This window comes from Cherax quadricarinatus, chromosome 34, assembly GCF_038502225.1.
Source record: "Cherax quadricarinatus isolate ZL_2023a chromosome 34, ASM3850222v1, whole genome shotgun sequence".
Lineage (NCBI taxonomy): Eukaryota > Metazoa > Arthropoda > Malacostraca > Decapoda > Parastacidae > Cherax > Cherax quadricarinatus.
Window position 1 is genome coordinate 2,938,981 of NC_091325.1, and position 22,252 is coordinate 2,961,232.

General features: G+C 38.1%; 1 protein-coding gene across 1 annotated transcript in view; it reads right to left on the reverse strand.

Moving 5' to 3' along the window:
* Positions 1 to 775: 775 nt before the first annotated feature.
* LOC128693724 (V-type proton ATPase 116 kDa subunit a 1) overlaps positions 776 to 22,252 on the reverse strand; it is a 120,562-nt gene continuing 99,085 nt past the window's right edge. Inside the window, exons 11-17 of the mRNA XM_070091249.1 lie at positions 19,041 to 19,177; positions 17,921 to 18,133; positions 16,561 to 16,741; positions 8,358 to 8,603; positions 7,043 to 7,235; positions 6,453 to 6,630; positions 776 to 5,740 (exon numbers count right to left, since the gene is read on the reverse strand). Coding sequence (XP_069947350.1) covers positions 5,635 to 5,740; positions 6,453 to 6,630; positions 7,043 to 7,235; positions 8,358 to 8,603; positions 16,561 to 16,741; positions 17,921 to 18,133; positions 19,041 to 19,177 — 1,254 coding nt within the window. The 3' untranslated portion in view covers positions 776 to 5,634. The remainder of the gene's footprint in view (positions 5,741 to 6,452; positions 6,631 to 7,042; positions 7,236 to 8,357; positions 8,604 to 16,560; positions 16,742 to 17,920; positions 18,134 to 19,040; positions 19,178 to 22,252) is intronic.

The window sequence follows — 22,252 nt, forward strand, 5'->3', positions numbered from 1 at the left end:
ATAAGTAAGGGTGGAGAGGACAACATATGAAAGACAATGTTAGTGGAAAAATTTTGGAGTTTTCTCATAGGCTATATTTTAATATAAAGGAAGTACAGTAGTTTAGTACAGTGGTACTTTGAGTTTCGAACAGCTCCCAACTTGGGGCTTGGATTTCCAGCAAGCGTGCACGAGCGTGTTAGATAGGAGTGAATGGAGACGAATGATACTTGGGACCTGACGATCTGTTGGAGTGTGAGCAGGGTAATATTTAGTGAAGGGATTCAGGGAAACCGGTTATTTTCATATAGTCGGACTTGAGTCCTGGAAATGGGAAGTACAATGCCTGCACTTTAAAGGAGGGGTTTGGGATATTGGCAGTTTGGAGGGATATGTTGTGTATCTTTATACGTATATGCTTCTAAACTGTTGTATTCTGAGCACCTCTGCAAAAGCAGTGATAATGTGTGTGTGTGGTGAAAGTGTTGAATGATGATGAAAGTATTTTCTTTTTGGGGATTTTCTTTCTTTTTTGGGTCACCCTGCCTCGGTGGGAGACGACCGACTTGTTGAAAAAAAAAAAAAAAAAATTTTGTAAGTGCTTTTGTAAGTGTATTTTTGGGGGTCTGAAACTGACTAATCTAATTTACATTATTCCTAATGGGAACAAATTCGTTTGGTGTCGGCACTCAAACAGCCTTCTGGAACGAATTAAGTTTGTAACTCAAGGTACCACTGTATTTGTTACTTTTGATGTTTATCAAAATTTATACAATACTGGAAAGTAATAAAGCACTTATTTTCTAACAGAAATTTATTGAAGAACATAACAAATCAGGTTTTTAAGTTGCCAGTACTATGACTAGGGATTATGTAATAAAACATTAAATAAAAGAACAGTAATTACAATAATGATTTTCTGCTCTAGTAAGCCTGCTCATGCTAAGAATAGTTATAAAAGTAGCATAATCATCTGTATGGCTAAATTCATGTTTTTCTTAAAAACCAATAGTTTCACAAGCTAGAATTATTTTATCTAGTCACTTAAAACATGCACTGTGGCCTTCTTTCCTTTAAGAATGAAACTGAAATATTAAAAAAAAAAATCATATGTTTATACAAATGAAATCAAGATTACCAGTGATCATAGAATGCTGTAGCGCCCTGTAAAATTTTGACCTTCATGTGCAAAGGCACACACTTGCACACACCATGAAAACCTTTTTCCAGCACACCTCTAAGAGATAAACTTGAAATTTCTACTTCTTACAACACATCCACACAACAACTTTTGATGTTAAGAGTAATTACAATACACAAAAATATTTATGTAACTTATACCACACTGTATTTTATTATAATCTCTGTGTGATCAGACTCACATTCTACCACCGATTTGAAATGTGGGTAAAATTAAAATAAAAATGGCATCAGTCTTTTCATTATTATAATCATAACTAAGCACTAAACCCATGAGGGTCACACAGTTCATTATTATTAAATCCACATTATGAGTGTATGACATTCATGTGAATGTGTCAACCCTAGAGAGGTCATACAGCACCTGGGAATATGGGAGGCAATCACGTTTGAGCCAAGGAAGTGGAGGATTGGTCAAATTCCTTGGACTTATCCTCCATGAAGGCACCTCCCTTCAGGGGGACTACATCTATAAACAGTGCTAAACCCCCTAAGTTATTCAATCCTTTTATAAAACAGTTTTTGAAAAGTCTATGAATAAAGCAACCAATGTATACCATGACATTACTGGCCATAGACAGCAACTGATGCTGAATATTGACAAACATATTGGATGTCTTAAATTCATTTTGGTTTTAACAGAACTGATGTAGAAACACAGCCATCAAATACAGTGTAGTATCCAACATCTTAAAGAGCTAATTAATGCCTGTCATAGTTGCAGTTCCTTACTCAGTTACAGACTTCATAAGCCATATAACTATCATATATTTAAAAAAAGTAATAAACACTGGTCATAGGGACAAACAAATCAACATGGAGGAAAAAGTAAGGCTGGATAATTAATGTAATGAATATTTCATACTAAAGAGCTTCTCTTAGCAGTGCACCGAGTCACAATGGTTGGCCAAAACATTCCTTTTATTTTCTCCATGTGGGTTCCTTTGAGCCATTCCATATCTCATTAAAAAATAAAAAAAGTATACAGTACTTTACTTGATAGTTCTGCTGAACACAGGAGCTGTTATTTACTGCATTATACAGCAAGTCCTCACTTAACGTTGTTTTGTTACAATGATGAGGAAAAAATGGATTCCCAGCCGGGGCCACTGTGTGTGGAATCTGCACATCTGTCTTTGACCTGTGTGCTGGTAGGAGGCACTCCTTACAATTTTCTTTTAACATTTATTCCTTGATTTAACGCTGTTGCAATGAGTGCTAAAGATGCACTGTGCACCCCTGATGTTTGTGTCAATTAGCCTATGGTAAAATTGGTTTCGTTATACATGTAAATTGTTTTGTTTGAAGTCGCAGTTTCCAAGAACCTATCAATGACTAAGTGTGGACTTACTGTACTCTACTAGCAACACTACAAGAGATTCTTCAGATGAACTTTCAAATTCATCTGGTGCTTTATCAACACAGGCAGTTTAATGAATTATCTTTAAACTTCCTTTCTTAATATCAACACTGAGATTTGCAAAATAATTTTTGTACTTTTATAATTTGAAGATTACACTCCTGCCCCATTTGTTTTTCCCAGCAGTATTCATTCGGTGTGTTTTTGCTAGATTGGTTATTTTTAGTGTCACTGTTCAGCTGAGACTTGGGCAAGCACACACATTTCCTTCTCAGATTTTCATGTTAGAAAAAAAATCACAAAATTTCAATACTAATATATATATTAATTGGTGCATACATGCCTCCATTTGTAACACAGTATTTGTCAAATTCTTGCCATGAGGTGTAAAATTAAAAAACTCTGAGGAAAATACTACAGTAGATATTTAAGGAATACTCTTATTACCTTTCATTAGTCCTATAAGCTATAATAAATTGGCATTCACATATAGTAGGTTATTACGCTAAGTAATAATACTAAGACATGTGATATTATAATCACTATATCACACAACACATTGTACTATTTAAGAAAATTAAAACAGTTTTCCTGGGAAGTTCAATAAAATGAGCAAATGATCACTACAAGGATACTCAAGATTAACTGATAATATTGAAGATATACAATCATAACCACAAAGGAAAAAAACTGGAAGCAAAAATGTGTTCACATGTCAAGTAGGGCTATTAAATCTGCATGGGTTCATTTCAACTAGTAGGTTAATGACAACCCTCTTACCCCTAACAGCCAAACAATTCATCCACTTACGTTGTACCAATAACAAAATACATCTGCCAACCTTTAGCTAAGAATCATAATATTTACTGGCAACAAGCCCAACAATTTGGCAATGAAACTTGGGCAACATTACGGCCATTCTTACAACATTAGCGCCACAAGTTGGTAATAATCCAAGATGAATCAAAATGTTATCCAAGTTTTATCTCTAATCTGTGGGTTAGTTACAAGTGTAATAATGCTGGTAGAATTACTAACAGTATGTTATGTAAAAGGACACGTACAACTAAAGCAACATTTTTATTGTAGTAATGTGAGAGTGAAACATTGCTACAGTAAAAATGTCACTTTAGTTGTGCATGCCCTTTCACCGTATTATAAGTTGCACCAGCCAGACGATTGTAATTTTTTTATTGTACAATTAATGTGCCTCAGAAACCAAGAATTAACCTCTCAATGAAAAATATGATAAAACCATGATTCAAATCATAAGTGGTCCCTAAAACATTTGAAAGAAAACATTGCTGTGTGTTATCTGGTATCCTGACAAAGTATTTTGGTATCAGAAAGCAGTCATACTTGTTGAAAGCTTATTATAACAGCGTACATTCTCAATATTATACAGTACTGTACTTACAAAAGGAAGTAAGAACTGTAAGAATTTGACATTTTATTTTAAAACACATTATGGATAATAGACAAGAGCAAAAAACATAGCAATAAATAGAGAAATAAACAAGAGCAAAAATAGAAATAGTTTAAATGGCATTTTCTAAATGAACAAACGAAATTAATTGATTATAAAACACTAAGTTTATATTTACTATTCTGCACAAATCCCGCTATCAAAAATAAAAGCGAAATAATTTAGACAAGTCTTTTTATCTACTCCAAGGCTATGGGTCCCCACAATTTGCACTACAGGTGAACCATCATCTATTATAAAAAGTAAAAAGCGCAAGCCTATAAAAAAAAGATGTAATTAGAAATTACAAAGATGAATTGGAGTTCAGTTCTCAAAGATCATTAATTTCAAAAAGACTTTTTTTTTTATTTTAGCAATGAGTAATCTTGTATCTTGATTAAGGAAAGAACTAACACCACCATCACATATATAAAAGAGAGGACAAACATACATTGAAGTTTAGCACACAGTACTTAGTTAAAGCATACAAGACTACTATGCCTGAAGCATAAAATAATTTAAAAGCAGAGAAATTGCTGTATGGTCACTTTGGCAATTAAGTTTGTCAGCCTGATATGAATGCATGAAAGATAAATAATACATAGATATATACACATGTAAGGGAAATTTACTAGGGGTAACAATTACAGGAATACTGAACAAAATGCCTTTCAGTTTATGTGGAACACTTTACCTATAGAGTATTCTTTATAGCAGAGTAAATTTATCATACTACAGACTAGATGGTTTTACAAATTCAAATTCCATACCTCAGCCATGACCAGTGGTAACAGTAAAAGTACTTCTTTACAATGGAAGCTAATAATTAAAGCTATTTTATTTTTAAAGAGTCTTTTTTTAAATTTATAAGCTTTCCATGCTATAATTACTACATATTTAAACATGGATAAGTATTTCAGAACTGAAAATAACAATACACTAGAAACTCTGGCAACTTCTAATTCTTTCCTCAGCTCTTTTATCAGTTTTTCCTTTGTTAATCCAGGTAATTATGTAAGTAAAAGTGTAAGGTCATTCATTTCGTTTCAATAGAAGCAACGCACACTACTACATAGCATGAATACAGACATTTACCTTACAAGGTCATTCATTTCGTTTCAATAGAAGCAACGCACACTACTACATAGCATGAATACAGACATTTACCTTACAAGTTTAAAGCCTCAATATTCTTTCCTTAGGTCTGGCATGACTGTCAGATACCATCTGCATAATTTCCAACCTAACTGTCCACCTCTGTATGATAATTCTACTGCAAGTAATATCACAACAAAATCAACCCTCACAAAATGGAGAAAAATCATAGGAAGATATCTTGAAAGTGTTTATTGACAGGAACACAGTAAATAAAAAGAGGACAGGGTGACTGGGTAGTGATGTACTTACTCACAAAATCATAATGATACAATTGCAAGCAAACTATGGTACGGGTGGAAACTGAACTCGCAGCAAGAGTTGTAAAGCTCCAGACTAACGTGTTGGTCTGGAGTTTTGCGATTCACTTCCCGTGAGTTTAATCCCCACCCATACAGTGGTTAGTGATGTACTGCCTGCAGAAAGCTTCAACACCACAATCCCTCAGTCACATGGTCCCACTTCTATAAGATCCTTACTGTTCAACCACAGTGTTTTCAGCCTGATCAAGAATGGTTTCAAAGGCAAACGGAACAAACGGATAACCAGTGCCTCCGTAGAATTTGCTTTGGAACTCCACCCTGTTAAATGAAGAAGACAAATACTTTTGTTAGGTATTTTCAATAACTTGAAAACTAGTAAAATTTAATGCATGAAGTGCAAGTAGATTATCAGAACCAATAAAATAAGCAAAGCTGAAGCATTTAAAAAAATACCCTGTAACTTTTTGCTATGTAATTCCATTAACTGCCAACTGTTATTTTCTTTCTTTGGTATCTCATAACTGTAAAACAAACTTATATTATATACAATTAATTTTTTTTTTTTTTAGCAACTCGGCCGTCTCCCACCGAGGCAGGGTGACCCATAAAGAAAGAAAATCCCCAAAAAGAAAATACTTTCATCATCATTCAACACTTTCACCTCACTCACACATAATCACTGTTTTTGTAGAAGTGATCAGAACACAACAGTTTAAATTTTCACTTGTCCTTTTTTAATTTTCATTTAAAATTTTATAAAAAATTCTTCATGCAGATTTACATAGATTATGATTATTATATTCATGGGAATGCAATAAACCCCCAGGGCCACATAGTGCCTGATGACCTTTTTACCTGATTACCTTTCAGTAATCAGGTCTAATCCAAGGAAGAGAGGGAAAACTCCAATTCCCTGAATCAAATGTCCTTCACCAACATCAAGGAACCCCTCTGAAAGGTTAAGGAGATTATAATTCTAGCCTTAAGATCTCAGCACTAAACTCAAATTATTGTAGAAATTCCAACTCACCAGTGCAGTCGAAGTGTGTGGAGGAAAGCCGAGAGGCCTTCCATCAACACGAGAATAGCCACGGTCAGAGTAGCCCAAAATGCAAAAATTACAAACGTGAGTATACCTCCGCCCACACCCTCGCCACCAATTGTAAGTCCAATACGTAGCACCATCCTCCACAATACTTCACTAAGCTCTGAAAATAATTTTATTTGTTACCACAGCATACAAAAATTAAGCCAAGAAATGTATTAAAAGGATCTTCTTTCTTATGTGTGGGCACATGTAATGTGTGGTGTGTACTGCACTTCATATTATGAAATAAGAGTTTACTGATTGATTACTACAAGTGTCTTTGTGCCCTTGGAAAATTCTAATAAGAGATGTCTTTCAAGATTTCAAATTTAAAATACACTGAGAGCTATTTCAAGTCGATCTAAAAGAGGTGAGCCCAACAGCTAGTATCCTCACTCACCCCTACCCCCCCTACATGCAAATTCATAGACAGTGGGCACACTGATGAATTATCATTACAGCATATTAATAGCAAGTGTTAGACTTGTTAGAGAAACTTAAATATTAATAAAACAGACAATCCATGAACTTACGAGCGTGGGCTAATGATAGTGCCCAAAGTCGAAGGTAGGAGGCAGTGTGAGACACTGAACCCAAGACGTACTCAATTGTGTGGATGCCCTGGTGAATCATTACCTCACTCATGTCATGTTGTTCTTCAGTCACTGCTACTGCCTCACCTCCACCATCCTCCACCACACCTTCTACTCCATTGGCCTGCATCACCTAAGGAAAATGTAACATATGGTAAGAGTAATGCACTGTAACCAAATGTATTTAAAATATAAGAAAAACTGAGGTAAAAAGTTCTGTCCAGATAGGCATCCGAGGATATACATGAAGTTAATTACACAACATCTACACTGAGATGGACTTAAACATGGGTCTGTCTGGCAAACCAAGGTTGAGACCACATGATGCCTTGTTTACACGTTTACAATGTAAAACCTCAGTTGCCAACATCTACTGTACATATAGTGAAAGCCTCAACTTACAATGATTTAACTCATGAGGATCCAGAGTTACAAACAAGAAACTCTGGAACCAATTAATGTTTTATAAACACTGATCTCCAGACAAGAACAATGTATATTCAGAAAAATTATTTTCAATAATTTATTTTCTTCTTGGTTAATTTTCTATCAAATGCATTTATACTTTGTGCACTATCATTTTAGACACGTGTGGAGGGTTCGTGTTTGTTAGCTAGAGAGCGATCCAAAACTGTAGAATAAATAATCAGAAATTGGTTTGGAGCTGAAGTCAAAGTATTTTTTTCTAATTTTTCAACAAAGAATCTCAAGACTGAGCATAGGTGTATGCAAGTATTGGTAACACAGTAAACCCTAGAGTTAATGGAAAACTAACAATGGCAAATACTCCAACAATACATGACCATGTAGCAACAGAACATTTTAATGGTCCATCTCTACTAGAACTGTAACCCACAAACTTATAAGCTATAAATACTTACTAAAACTGTTTTAGGTCACAACTAAACACAAAATCAATGTACATTATAGCAATAGCTAACTAGACAGAAGGGTGCATATTAAATATTTGCAAAACTAAGTTTTCACTAATCCAAACATTAAAGGGAGAATCCTTCTTTGGCCTGCCTTACAGGACAAAGACTGAGCCACAGTTTACAGATGGAAAAACTTCAGGACTGACAAAATTGTAATAATATGATTGCAAATAAACCCCAGTATGGGTGGGTTACAACTTGGAGCCATGGGTTCTAACCCCACCCATAACATGGTTAGAACTTCACATTAAAAGACATCACATCTATCTTTGGTTATGACTAATTCACACTTAAGTGAAAGCTACTGCAGTATAACATACCTCATCTTGGTTTGCATCAACCCCATCCTCCTCACTTTTATGAATGCTTGGTTCAGCTTCTAGCTTTGCACTATTACTATCCTTGTTAAAGTCCAAAATTTTGGAATTATCATTAGCATAAACACTAGGACCTGTTTGCAAGTTTTTCTCATTACCTCTGTTTTTATTGCTAGCATCCTGTAAGTCATATAAAAACATAAAAACATTTCCTATGCTATAAATACAAAAAACAAGGTGTACCAACACCTTTTATGCAAACACCTCACCTCTTATTCAGATTTTAATCAGAAATCTCAGTGAGAATACAGTAGGACCCCTGTATCCATGGGTTCTGTATCTGCGATTTACTGTGACCCAAAAATAACCTTCGATTTTGCTTAATAATGACCTCAAAGTGCAAAAGTAGTGATGCTGGCAGTTCTTCGAAGCCTAAGAGAAGCAGTGAAATGTTTTCCATAAGTGAAAAAGTGCAAATTCTATTTCATACTTTATCAATTAACCCTTTGACTGTCGCGGCCGTATATATACTTCTTACGAGGTACCGTGTTTGACGTATATATACAGTGGACCCCCGCATAACGATGGCATCGCATAGCGATTTTTCCGCATAACGATTACTTTTATCGCAAAATTTTTGCCCCGCATACCGATTAAAAACCCGCATACCGATTTTCGTCCGAGACGCGTCCAATGTGCCCTCACATGTGCCGGCCGTCCCATTGTTTACCAGCCAGCCTCCGCGGTAACATCCAAGCATACACTCGGAATATTTCGTATTATTACAGTGTTTTCGGTGGTGTTTCTGGAAAATAAGTGACCATGGGCCCCAAGAAAGCTTCTAGTGCCAACCCTGTGGTAAAAAGGGTGAGAATTAGTATGGAAATTAAGAAAGATTTTGAAGGGTTTGGGGCTAACCCTGAGAAGCCTATGCCAGTTGTGGAATCCATTGTGCCTACTTCAAAGATTAAGGAAATGTGTGCAGAGTGGTTTGAACTGCAAACCTTTATAGATGAAAATCACCCTGACACAGCTGTTGCAAGCCGTGCTTGTGACTATTTCAATGACAATGTTATGGCCCATTTTAGGAAAGTCTTGAAGAAACGGGAGGTACAGAGCTCTATGGACAGATTTGTTGTGCGACAGAGGTCCAGTGACTCTGAAGCTGGTCCTAGTACTCATAAATTCTAGCGGCAGGAGAAAGCTGGTAGGCCCACATATGAATGAATGGGTCTGTGTGGTCAGTGTGTACCATATAAAAAAAATCCTGCAGCACGCAGTGCATAATGAGGGAAAAAAAACTCTGACCGTTGTTTTTTTTTTTTTTTTTAATTAAAATGCCGACTTTGTGGTCTATTTTCGTATAATATTTATGGTTGTATTCTCGTTTTCTTGGTCTCATTTGATAGAATGGAAAGCATATTATAGAAATAGAGGTGATTTTGATTGGTTTTACTATAAAAAGAACCTGGAAATGGAGCTCAAAGTAGGGGAAATGTTTGATTTTTGCCGATGTTCAAAAGTAAACAAATGATGTCATTGTCCAATAAATGTCCAACTAGCCATTCTAATATGCAGTCATGAATGGGTTGATTATTTATACAATTATTACAGTATTGCAGTAGTCTGCATAACAGTAAATCTTCTATTTTTTGTTTGAATAAAAATTCAAAATAGAAAGCAAGAGTAATATCAGAGGGGCCTGGAGACATGACTGATGAACAAAGAAAATGTTATTTTAGAGCCAGGAATGTCTGCATTGTTCATTCTGGACCTTATTTTGAAATTGTCATATTTTTTAATTTTCGTGAAATTGGCCAAATTGCAAATTTCTGACCACGTTATTGGGTAGTTGAAATCGGTAAATGGGCAGTTTCTTGTACTCAATCGATAGAAAAAATGGAGTTCTAAAGAAATAGCTATGATTTTGGTCGACTGGAACAATGGAATTAGCCGAAAATAGGGCTCAAAGTGGGCGAAATCGCCGATTTGTAAATATCGCCGAGGTCGCTAACTTCGCGAGAGCGTAATTCCGTCAGTTTTCCATCAAATTTAGTTTTTTTGGTGTCATTACAATCGGGAAAATATTCTCTATCATTTCATAAGAAAAAAAAAAAATTTTGCGACACCAGGAGACACCTCAGGATTGGGGGTTGCGACAGTTTTAAATTTTTGCGATTGTCTTGATGAAATTGAGTGACAGGGTGTTTCCTAACTTGGCCCTTAAAGGCAGAGACCTCAGGATTGTGGGGATTTTGCAACAGTCAAAGGGTTAGAAAGAAGCAGAAATTTTGGTCATATATTTGACATGGCCGCTTATTAAAGCGGGGCCCAATCGCGATTTCGTACTGGACATTAAATACAGTGGACCCCCGCATACCGTTGGCATCACATAACGTGGACCCCCGCATTAATCCGCATACCGCTCGCTTTTATCGCAAAAATTTTGCCTCGCATACCGCTCAAAAACCCGCTCACCGCTCTTCGTCCGAGACGCGTCCAATGTGCGCCTTAGCCAGCCTCACATGTGCCGCCGGTGGCATTGTTTACCAGCCAGCCTCCGCGGTAACATCCAAGCATACAATCGGAACATTTCGTATTATTACAGTGTTTTTGGTGATTTTATCTGGAAAATAAGTGACCATGGGCCCCAAGAAAGCTTCTAGTGCCAACCCTACAGCAATAAGGGTGAGAATTACTATAGAGATGAAGAAAAAGATCATTGATAAGTATGAAAGTGGAGTGCATGTCTCCGAGCTGGCCAGGTTGTATAATAAACCCCAATCAACCATCGCTACTATTGGTGGTACAGCTGCTTCTGCTGCTGTACCACTGTCAGTGCTGCTGCACTGTGCTGCTGCTGCTGTAGCAGTCACTGTGCTGCTGCTGCTGTAGCATGCTGTCTGCTGCTGCTGTAGCATCGTCAGCTGCTGCTGCTGTAGCACTGCTGCAGCTGCTGCTGCTGTTGTACCATCGTCGTGCTGCTGCTGCTGCTGCTGCTGTAGTACCGTCTGCTGCTGCTGTAGCATCGTCTGCTGCTGCTGTAGCATCGTCTGCTGCTGCTGTAGCATCGTCTGCTGCTGCTGTACCACCGTCAGCTGCTGCTGCTGCTGTAGTACCGTCTGCTGCTGCTGTAGCATCGTCTGCTGCTGCTGTAGCATCGTCTGCTGCTGCTGTAGCATCGTCTGCTGCTGCTGTAGCACTGTCAGCTGCTGCTGCCACCGTCAGCTGCTGCTGCTGCTGCTGTAGTACCGTCTGCTGCTGCTGTAGTACCGTCTGCTGCTGCTGTAGCATCGTCTGCTGCTGCTGTAGCACTGTCAGCTGCTGCTGCTGCTGCTGTAGCACCGTTGTTGGTGTGGCTTATTGAGAATACCAAGAAACAATTAACCCCAGAGGATTTGCCACCCAGGATAACCCAAAAAAGTCAGTGTCATCGAAGACTGTCTAACTTATTTCCATTGGGGTCCTTAATCTTGTCTCCCAGGATGCAACCCACACCAGTCGACTAACACCCAGGTGAACAGGGAAAAATGCCTGGAACTAGTGCTCATATTGGTGAATTTAAAGCCAGCAAAGGTTGGTTTGAGAGATTTAAGAATCGTAGTGGCATACACAGTGTGATAAGGCCTGTTCTGGAAGAAAATGCCAAACAGGACCTACAGTACTCAGGAGGAAAAGGCACTCCCAGGACACAGTGTCTCATCAGTCATTGCTGCATCTTCAATAAAGGTAAGTGTCATTTATTCTTCATTTAGTAGAGTAGTACATGCACAATATATATTGTGCATGTACTACTCTACTATTGTGCATGTATCCTTCTCTTTGTGTGTAGGAAAATGTATATTTCATGTGGTAAAATTTTTTTTTTCATACTTTTGGGTGTCTTGCACGGATTAATTTGATTTCCATTATTTCTTATGGGGAAAATTCATTCGCATACCGATCATTTCGCATAACAATGAGCCCTCTTGCACGGATTAAAGTCGCTATACAGTGGACCCCCGGTTAACGATTTTAATCCGTGCAAGAGGGCTCATCGTTATGCGAAATAATCGTTATGCGAATGAATTTTCCCCATAAGAAATAATGGAAATAAAATTAATCCGTGCAAGACGCCCAAAAGTATGAAAAAAAATTTTTTTTACCACATGAAATGTTAATTTTAATACACACAAACTGAAAAAGGCATGCACAATTACATGACACTTACTTTTATTGAAGATCTGGTGATGATTGATGGGATGGGAGGAGGGGAGAGCATTATCTTCTTACTGTTTAGAAGGGGAATCCCCTTCCATTAGGACTTGAGGTAGCAAGTCCTTTTCTGGGGTTACTTCCCTTCTTCTTTTAATGCCACTAGGACCAGCTTGAGAGTCACTGGACCTCTGTCGCACAACAAATCTGTCCATAGAGCTCTGTACCTCCCGTTCCTTCAAGACTTTCCTAAAATGGGCCATAACATTGTCATTGAAATAGTCACCAGCACGGCTTGCAACAGCTGTGTCAGGGTGATTTTCATCTATAAAGGTTTGCAGTTCAACCCACTGTGCACACATTTCCTTAATCTTTGAAGTAGGCACAATGGATTCCACAACTGGCATAGGCTTCTCAGGGTTAGCCCCAAACCCTTCAAAATCTTTCTTAATTTCCATACTAATTCTCACCCTTTTTACCACAGGGTTGGCACTAGAAGCTTTCTTGGGGCCCATGGTCACTTATTTTCCAGAAACAGCACCGAAAACACTGTAATAATACGAAATATTCCGAGTGTATGCTTGGATGTTACCGCGGAGGCTGGCTGGTAAACAATGGGACGGCCGGCACATGTGAGGGCACATTGGACGCGTCTCGGACGAAAATCGGTAAGCGGGTTTTTAATCGGTATGCGCGGCAAAAATTTTGCGATAAAAGTAATCGGTATGCGGAAAAATCGCTATGTGATGCCATCGTTATGCGGGGGTCCACTGTATCAGGAAGGGGGATGGTTAACCCTTTCATGGTCCGTCCCGTAGATCTACGGCTGGTCGGTGAGTGTCCAAACCGTAGATCTACGCCAAAATTCTAGCGCCGTCAAATTTAGCGCGAAAGCGCTCATAGGCCTACATGTGAGAGAATGGGTCTGCGCCGTGGGTGTGCGCCGTAAACAAAAAATCTAGGCGCCTGCATAGCATTGTGGGAACGCCGGCTCAGTCACCCTTGTTCACCATGCCTCGTCGCAAGTCAGCTCTCACTCCCCGGAAAATTGGGACTCTCCTCTTCCTGTCTGATAGTTCTGACACTGATGGAAGTGGAAATGAAGACGAATTCTACGGCTTTGATAAGTTAGTGACCGAAAATAATGACCAGGATATCGATAATAGTGCAGAAAACCCCGACGATCCTCGACCTTCTACCTCTGGTGTGGGCACTCGTGACTCACGGTCGGGTGTTCCTAAACGTAAGAGAAAACTAATATTTTCCCGTGGCCAGGCCTCTGACTTCAGTAATGACGATGATTCTGACGTGGATTGTGATTTTATTGCGCTCGACGATCATTCGAGTAGTGATAGTGAGGAAACATATTCACCAGTGAAGCGTCGGTATGTTCGCCGCCGCATGCGCTCGGGTAGTGTACCCTATGCTGTGCCCAGGGGACGGAGTACATCCCGGAGTACATCCCGTGGCCCTACACCCGTTTTAGGTAGTGATAGTGAGGATGATGTGGCTACACTTGGCATGGATGGGCCACAGGCATCAGTGGATGGTGTTAGTGGGGCTGGTGGTGGTAGTGGCACCGCCATGCGTGACTCACCTGTGCCACGCGGGGACCCACGCTGCTGACTCGTCAGTTCAAGGACAAAGCGGAGCGTCACCCACCAGCCCGCCACAACCACCCGTACAACCAGCCTATGATGTCCAGTATCCACCAGCAAACCGTATCTGGGATTGGCAGCAAAATCCCAATTTTGTTCCCAGCCCTCACCACTTTGATGACTCTCAAAGTGGAATTCTACCTACCTGTCCCCTTGGAACCACGGCCAATGAACTGGAATTCTTTGAATTATTCTTTGACCAGCCATTGATGGAAACTATTGTCAGGGAAAGTAATAAGTATTTTCAGTACACCATGGCAAATACGATCTTATCACCACAGTCAAGACTACACAGGTGGAAAGAGACGACTGTTGCAGAAATGTATTTGCTTTTTGCAACAATAATGCTTATGCCTCACGTCTATAAGCATAATATAAAAGCATACTGGTCCACAGATCGGCTAATTTGTACCCCATCCTTCAGTGAAATAATACCAGTGAACAGGTTTATCTTACTGTTACGTATGTTGCACTTCTCTGACAAAACCAGGCCTGACAGAAGTGACAGGTTATACAAGATTAGAAATGTTTTCATGTATCTCAAACAAAAGTTCAGGATATACTTTTATCCATTCAAGAATCTTGTAATTGACGAGTCTTTGATTTTGTTCAAAGGTAGACTGTCATTCAAGCAGTATATACCGAGCAAGAGGAACCGCTTTGGTATAAAATTGTTTGTACTCTGTGATTGTGACAGTGGCCTGGTGTTGGATATTGTTGTATACACGGGTAGTAAAACATTGAAAGATACCAAGATGTTATTGGGTATATCAGGTGACGTAGTGAGAAACATGATGGCACCTTATCTTGGTAAGGGCCATACATTATATACCGATAACTGGTACACAAGCCCATTACTCAGTGATTTCATGCGAGTGAACAAGACAGATGTGTGTGGCACAGTGCGTTCTAATCGTAAACATATGCCCAGGCTCAACGCAGGTGTTCGTGGTGATGACGTGCAGGTGTTTACTGCCAATGACATCATGGCATTACGGTGGCATGACAAACGAGATGTCACATTGTTGACAACCATTCACCGTAATGAAATGCAAGACAGTGGCAAAGTTGATCGAGTGACTAATGAACGTATTCGAAAACCAGTGACAGTGATTGATTATACACAAAACATGCGCTTGGTTGACAAGTGTGACATGCAGATTGGTTTTGTTGACTGTGTTCGTAAGAGTTACAAGTGGTACATGAAACTTTTCTTCCATCTCATGGACATTTCAATGCTGAATGCATATAATATGTACCAAATAAAGACTGGTAACAGACCACCGTATGGTGAATTTTGTTTGTCTGTTGTCAGACAACTCATAATGAAGTACCAGGTAACAACACCTGCAATACAACATGGTCCTCGAATTCATCACAATATACCCAAGCGTTTGAGGAGAGAAGGTGATCATTTCATAATACAGCTTCCTTCAACTCAAAAGAAATTTGCTCAGAAGAGATGCATTGTCTGTGCACAAACAAAACGACGGCAACAAAGACGCAAAGACACTCGGTTTATGTGTGAGGAATGTAAGGTGCCTCTGTGCATGGTGCCTTGTTTCAAGGAGTTCCACAAGCTCCAGCAGTTCTAAAACCATGTCCAGTGATTGTAAATATGTAAATATATGATAGAACATTAGTATTATACAATATTTGTGCATGTTTATTGTAATAAACAACAGTGGTAAACAATAATATGATAATAACTTTAGTGCGGTTATTGTGTTCAATACAGTGAGTTTATATATATAAATTATATACAGTATTGGTCTCTCAGGCCCCAAATGTTAGTAGGAATAGAAAAAAATTGGAAAAGAAAAGAAAAAACAACTAAAACAACAAAATAATATAATACGCGTATGTGGAATTCGTCGATGTTGCCACCACATTATTTTCTACAAACTTCTTGGCACTGTATCTCGGTAAGTACTGATCAGATTCTAATTTTTTTTGTTTTATTACCTTCACAAAAATATGCTCTTTAATTCTGTAAGAAAAAATAATTTTTTTTTTTTTTTTTTTTTTTTTTTTTCAAAATTTCTTGGACACTGGTGCGTGACTTCAGATTTTGGCCTTGGACCCTGAAAGGGTTAACCCCATTTTTATATAGTGCTTCATGGTGTTTAAAAACCATTAGTGTACAAAACTGACTTGCTACAATACTGTAATCCAATTTTTAATTGCCATTCTGCACCTATCTGAACAAAAATTGGGGCTAAATATTTAGAACTAAATTTTAATAACACTAATCAAAAGTAATTTCTTTTTATTACAATTTCAAGGTCAAACTCTGCTTCATTCAAAAGGATTGAAGCTTGCACGATAAATTGTATGCCAAGTGTAGCACTAACCATGTTGATGAAAGTGATGAGGATAGATGGTGCACAGCTTGGAGAAGTAGAGACATCCCCTCCAGCACCATACCACACCCACTTATGGAACACGAGTAGTACTAAGTAAACAAACAAGCACGTTAAGAAAATTATTTGTGGGATAAACTCGCAGTAGATGTTCATTGCCTTGTTAAAGAATCTGAAAAGCAAATAAAGGAAAATTATTGCAAATTCTATGAAAAACACAAAGGAATGTAATACTACCTAGTAAAAATATGAATTTTAAAATAGGTATTTAATTTTTAATGATGAAATTCCTGACACAAATACTGTACATTTTTTTTTTTTTTTGAGCAGAGCAAAATTAAGTTTAAATTTTCCCTTCATATGGCCTAGTCATACGAAATCTTCCTTACTTAGACAAAATGGAATTAACCATCAAGTACAGAGAGAGTAACCATATAAATAAAAAATTCTGTATGGCCCAAGCACATATCCTTTCATTAGCCCCATTATGGCATCTTACCTTCAAATTGCAATAGAGTTGACCCTATTTCACCTCTCATCAAAAAATTTTTTTTTTTTTAAATATGCTGGCCATCTCCCACCAAGGCACATTGACCCAAAAAAGAAACACTTTCACCATTATTCACACTATCACTGTCTTGCCAGAGGCACTCACATAAGACAGTTTAGATGTCTCAAGAGAAAATATCCCAAACCCCTCCTACAGAGTGCAGGCAGGCATTGTACTTCCCACCTCCAGGAGTCAAGCCCAGCTAACTGGTTTACCTGAAACCCTTCACAAAATATTACTCTGCTCACACTCCAACAGCTCATCGTCTCAAAAACCATTCATCTCCACTCACTCCTATCCAACGTTGTTTTAATGACTTATTTGTGGTTCCAAACATTAAGAATGATACCAAATAACTTACTTGTGGTTCCAAACATTAAGAATGATACCAAATAACTTACTTGTGGTTCCAAACATTAAGAATGATACCAAATAACTTACTTGTGGTTCCAAACATTAAGAATGATACCAAATAACTTACTTGTGGTTCCAAACATTAAGAATGATACCAAATAACTTACTTGTGGTTCCAAACATTAAGAATGATACCAAATAACTTACTTGTGGTTCCAAACATTAAGAATGATACCAAATAACTTACTTGTGGTTCCAAACATTAAGAATGATACCAAATAACTTACTTGTGGTTCCAAACATTAAGAATGATACCAAATAACTTACTTGTGGTTCCAAACATTAAGAATGATACCAAATAACTTACTTGTGGTTCCAAACACTAAGAATGATACCAAATAACTTACTTGTGGTTCCAAACATTAAGAATGATACCAAATAACTTACTTGTGGTTCCAAACACTAAGAATGACACCAAACAACATGTGGACTATTCCAAAAATAATTGAGATCTTCATCTTGTATGAATTGTAGAAGTTGATTTTGTTGTTGGACAACTGCCACATGGGGTCCAGACCAAACGGATATGGATACTGATCATATTGTTTAACATCGGCTGGATCTAACGTTAGTTCTTTGTTTTGCTGAATGGTGGAATCACTGTAAGGAAATACATACAACACTAACTGAGGAAAATGCACAAATATTTGAAGTCTTAATTCCAAAGCCTAAACTATTGCACTTAAAATAAAAGCAATATTTTAAAAGCAACAATTTTTTACTATTCGTTCTTAATTTACATCCTTAATGCAGTAATAGCAAACGAGCAATAAAACATGCAAAAATAACCACAGGGGAGTTAAATGATAGCTTCCCCTGTGGTTATTTTGCATACATCCTTCATGCAGCACCTTGCTGGTTGCTCCCTCATCAACCCAACAACTATCCAACCAGATCACTTTCCACCATATTGCAACTAAAGTTACTGTACCTTTCTTCCAGATAAATCTTGTGTCCTCCTTACAACACTAATTCTCATGTCCTCAGTAGTAGATACAGTATTTTAGATCTTACTAGTCGTTACAAAATTACTTTTGATAATATTTCAAGGAATAAAAACAATAGTGTTGGTAGGCTACCCTTCTTTCATCCTCTACCTTACTGACTGGAAGGAATGTAACCCATATTTTCAAATTACTGTACCTAAACATTACAAATGACACCTTTTAATTTAAATCTTAATTTTAAATTTTAAATTTGTTAAAAGATTCGCAGTAAAGTGTAATTTTGTTTAAACATGAAAAGCTTAACTATGTTTTTACCAAATTAGTCTACAACTAGTATTGCAATTTTTGTGGTCATAATATTTTCAAAATTAAAAACTCAATAAATCTATTACATGCATTTGCAATAACATTTCCTTGGAATTTTTTTCATTTTTTTTTTTAACACATCGGCCATTTCCCATTCTACCTTGGTGGGACAGGACTGGTGTGTTAAAAGAAAAAAAACTTATAATGTCATAATTTAACCTTTATACAGGATTTGCTATTAAAAATACACTCACTTGTAAGCTCCATGCCACGATGAGCCAAATAAGTTGATCGACTTGGAGAAGACATCATTATAGATGAGACCAGTGTACATGGAGAACAAACCCATCAGAAGAATAATGTATCGACCTCCAAAGAAGATGTTCCAGATCTAAAATAAGAGAAAATTCTCCTTAAGCTATAATTTATATACAGCCTCTCCTCACTTAGCAACATACCCATTCACTGATGACTTACGACGGGCTCTCTGACCAGTATGCATACCTAAATTATGTATATTAGAGCTGATTTCCACTATTCTGTTTATTACAATATACAATACAATACTGAATAAACATTTAAAAATAAACCAGAAATGTTATAAATGGTGCAAAGGTGACAATATCCCTTTACCGGGACGTTTGACACAAACCCACTGTCATTTTAGTATGATCCTCATTTAGTGACAAATTCGTTTACCAACGTGGTCTTAGGAATGGAACCCAGTCATTAAGTGAGGAGAGACTGTAATTATTAATTAATAGTGCAATTATAAAAATACAGTGGACCCCCGGTTAACGATATTTTTTCACTCCAGAAGTATGTTCAGGTGCCAGTACTGACCGAACTTGTTCCCATAAGAAATATTGTGAAGTAGATTAGTCCATTTCAGACCCCCAAACATACACGTACAAACGCACTTACATAAATATACTTACATAATTTGTCGCATTCGGAGGTAATCGTTATGCGGGGGTCCACTGTAATCCACTCTCTTTTTATAGCTTGCTTGCCAACTAATCACAGTACAGAACACTGCATATTCAGCACCCTGTTTTTGGTGTTTCACATTTTTGTTCTCTTTTAACTAAGGCATAGTTCATTACATTCCAACATATTCGTACAACAGTTGCAAAAAAAAACGCAACCGGCTCCGTATTTTAAGGTCGGGTCCCCGATTGTACTCACCTCCAGCCTTTACAAGTTAAGAAAGCCTAGGGAACGTATGGATTTGTCAGTTAAAAACAGAGTAGGGGAGTTAGCAGATGGGGAGATAGAGTTATTAGGTAGATGGCGAGAATATTTTGAGGAACTTTTAAATGTTGACGAAGAAAGGGAGGTGGTAATTTCATGCACTGGCCAGGGAGGTATACCATCTTTTGGGAGGGAGGGAGAGCAGAATGTAAGTGTGGGCGAGGTACGTGAGGCATTACGTAGAATGAAAGAAGGTAAAGCAGCTGGAACTGATGGGATCATGACAGAAATGTTAAAAGCAAGGGAGGATATAGTGTTGGAGTGGTTGGTACTTTTGTTTAATAAATGTATGAAAGAGGGGAAGGTACCTAGATATTGGTAGAGAGCATGTATAGTCCCTTTATATATAAAGGGAAGGGGGACAAAAGAGATTGTAAAAATTATAGAGGAATAAGTTTACCGAGTATACTAGGAAAAGTGTACGGTAGGGTTATTATTGAAAGAATTAGAGGTAAGACAGAATGTAGGATTGCGAATGAGCAAGGAGGATTCAGAGTGGGTAGGGGATGTGTAGATCAAGTGTTTACATTGAAGCATATATGTGAACAGTATTTAGATAAAGGTAGGGAAGTTTTTATTGCATTTATGGATTTAGAAAAGGCATATGATAGAGTGGATAGGGGAGCAATGTGGCAGATGTTGCAAGTATATGGAATAGGTGGTAAGTTATTAAATGCTGTAAAGAGTTTTTATGAGGATAGTGAGGCTCAGGTTAGGGTGTGTAGAAGAGAGGGAGACTACTTCCCGGTAAAAGTAGGTCTTAGACAGGGATGTGTAATGTCACCATGGTTGTTTAATATATTTATAGATGGGGTTGTAAAAGAAGTAAATGCTAGGGTGTTCGGGAGAGGGGTGGGATTAAATTATGGGGAATCAAATACAAAATGGGAATTGACACAGTTACTTTTTGCTGATGATACTGTGCTTATGGGAGATTCTAAAGAAAAATTGCAAAGGTTAGTGGATGAGTTTGGGAGTGTGTGTAAAGGTAGAAAGTTGAAAGTGAACATAGAAAAGAGTAAGGTGATGAGGGTATCAAATGATTTAGATAAAGAAAAATTGGATATCAAATTGGGGAGGAGGAGTATGGAAGAAGTGAATGTTTTCAGATACTTGGGAGTTGACGTGTCGGCGGATGGATTTATGAAGGATGAGGTTAATCATAGAATTGATGAGGGAAAAAAGGTGAGTGGTGCATTGAGGTATATGTGGAGTCAAAAAACGTTATCTATGGAGGCAAAGAAGGGAATGTATGAAAGTATAGTAGTACCAACACTCTTATATGGGTGTGAAGCTTGGGTTGTGAATGCAGCAGCGAGGAGGCGGTTGGAGGCAGTGGAGATGTCCTGTCTAAGGGCAATGTGTGGTGTAAATATTATGCAGAAAATTCGGAGTGTGGAAATTAGGAGAAGGTGTGGAGTTAATAAAAGTATTAGTCAGAGGGCTGAAGAGGGGTTGTTGAGGTGGTTTGGTCATTTAGAGAGAATGGATCAAAGTAGAATGACATGGAGAGCATTTAAATCTGTAGGAGAAGGAAGGCGGGGTAGGGGTCGTCCTCGAAAAGGTTGGAAGGAAGGGGTAAGGGAGGTTTTGTGGGCGAGGGGCTTGGACTTCCAGCAGGCGTGCATGAGCGTGTTCGATAGGAGTGAATGGAGACGAATGGTATTTGGGACCTGACGATCTGTTGGAGTGTGAGCAGGGTAATATTTAGTGAAGGGATTCAGGGAAACCGGTTATTTTTATATAGCCGGACTTGAGTCCTGGAAATGGGAAGTACAATGCCTGCACTCTAAAGGAGGGGTTTCGGGATATTAGCAGTTTGGAGGGATATGTTGTGTATCTTTATACGTATATGCTTCTAAACTGTTGTGTTCTGAGCACCTCTGCAAAAACAGTGATTATGTGTGAGTGAGGTGAAAGTGTTGAATGATGATGAAAGTATTTTCTTTTTGGGGATTTTCTTTCATTTTAGATTTTTTGGGTCACCCTGCCTCGGTGGGAGACGGCCGACTTGTTAAAAAAAAAAAAAAAAAAAAAAAAAAAGGCTTTAAATGTTGTGGCACAGACTAGGCTGGAGGAAGCAGAGATGTCATGTTTGAGAGCTGCATGTGGCGAGAACATTATGCACAGAATTTGCAAAACATGCTCACACAAGTGTGTTGGACATCCAACAGATATGTATGAACATGTTAAGAGAGTCAGCAGAGGCAAG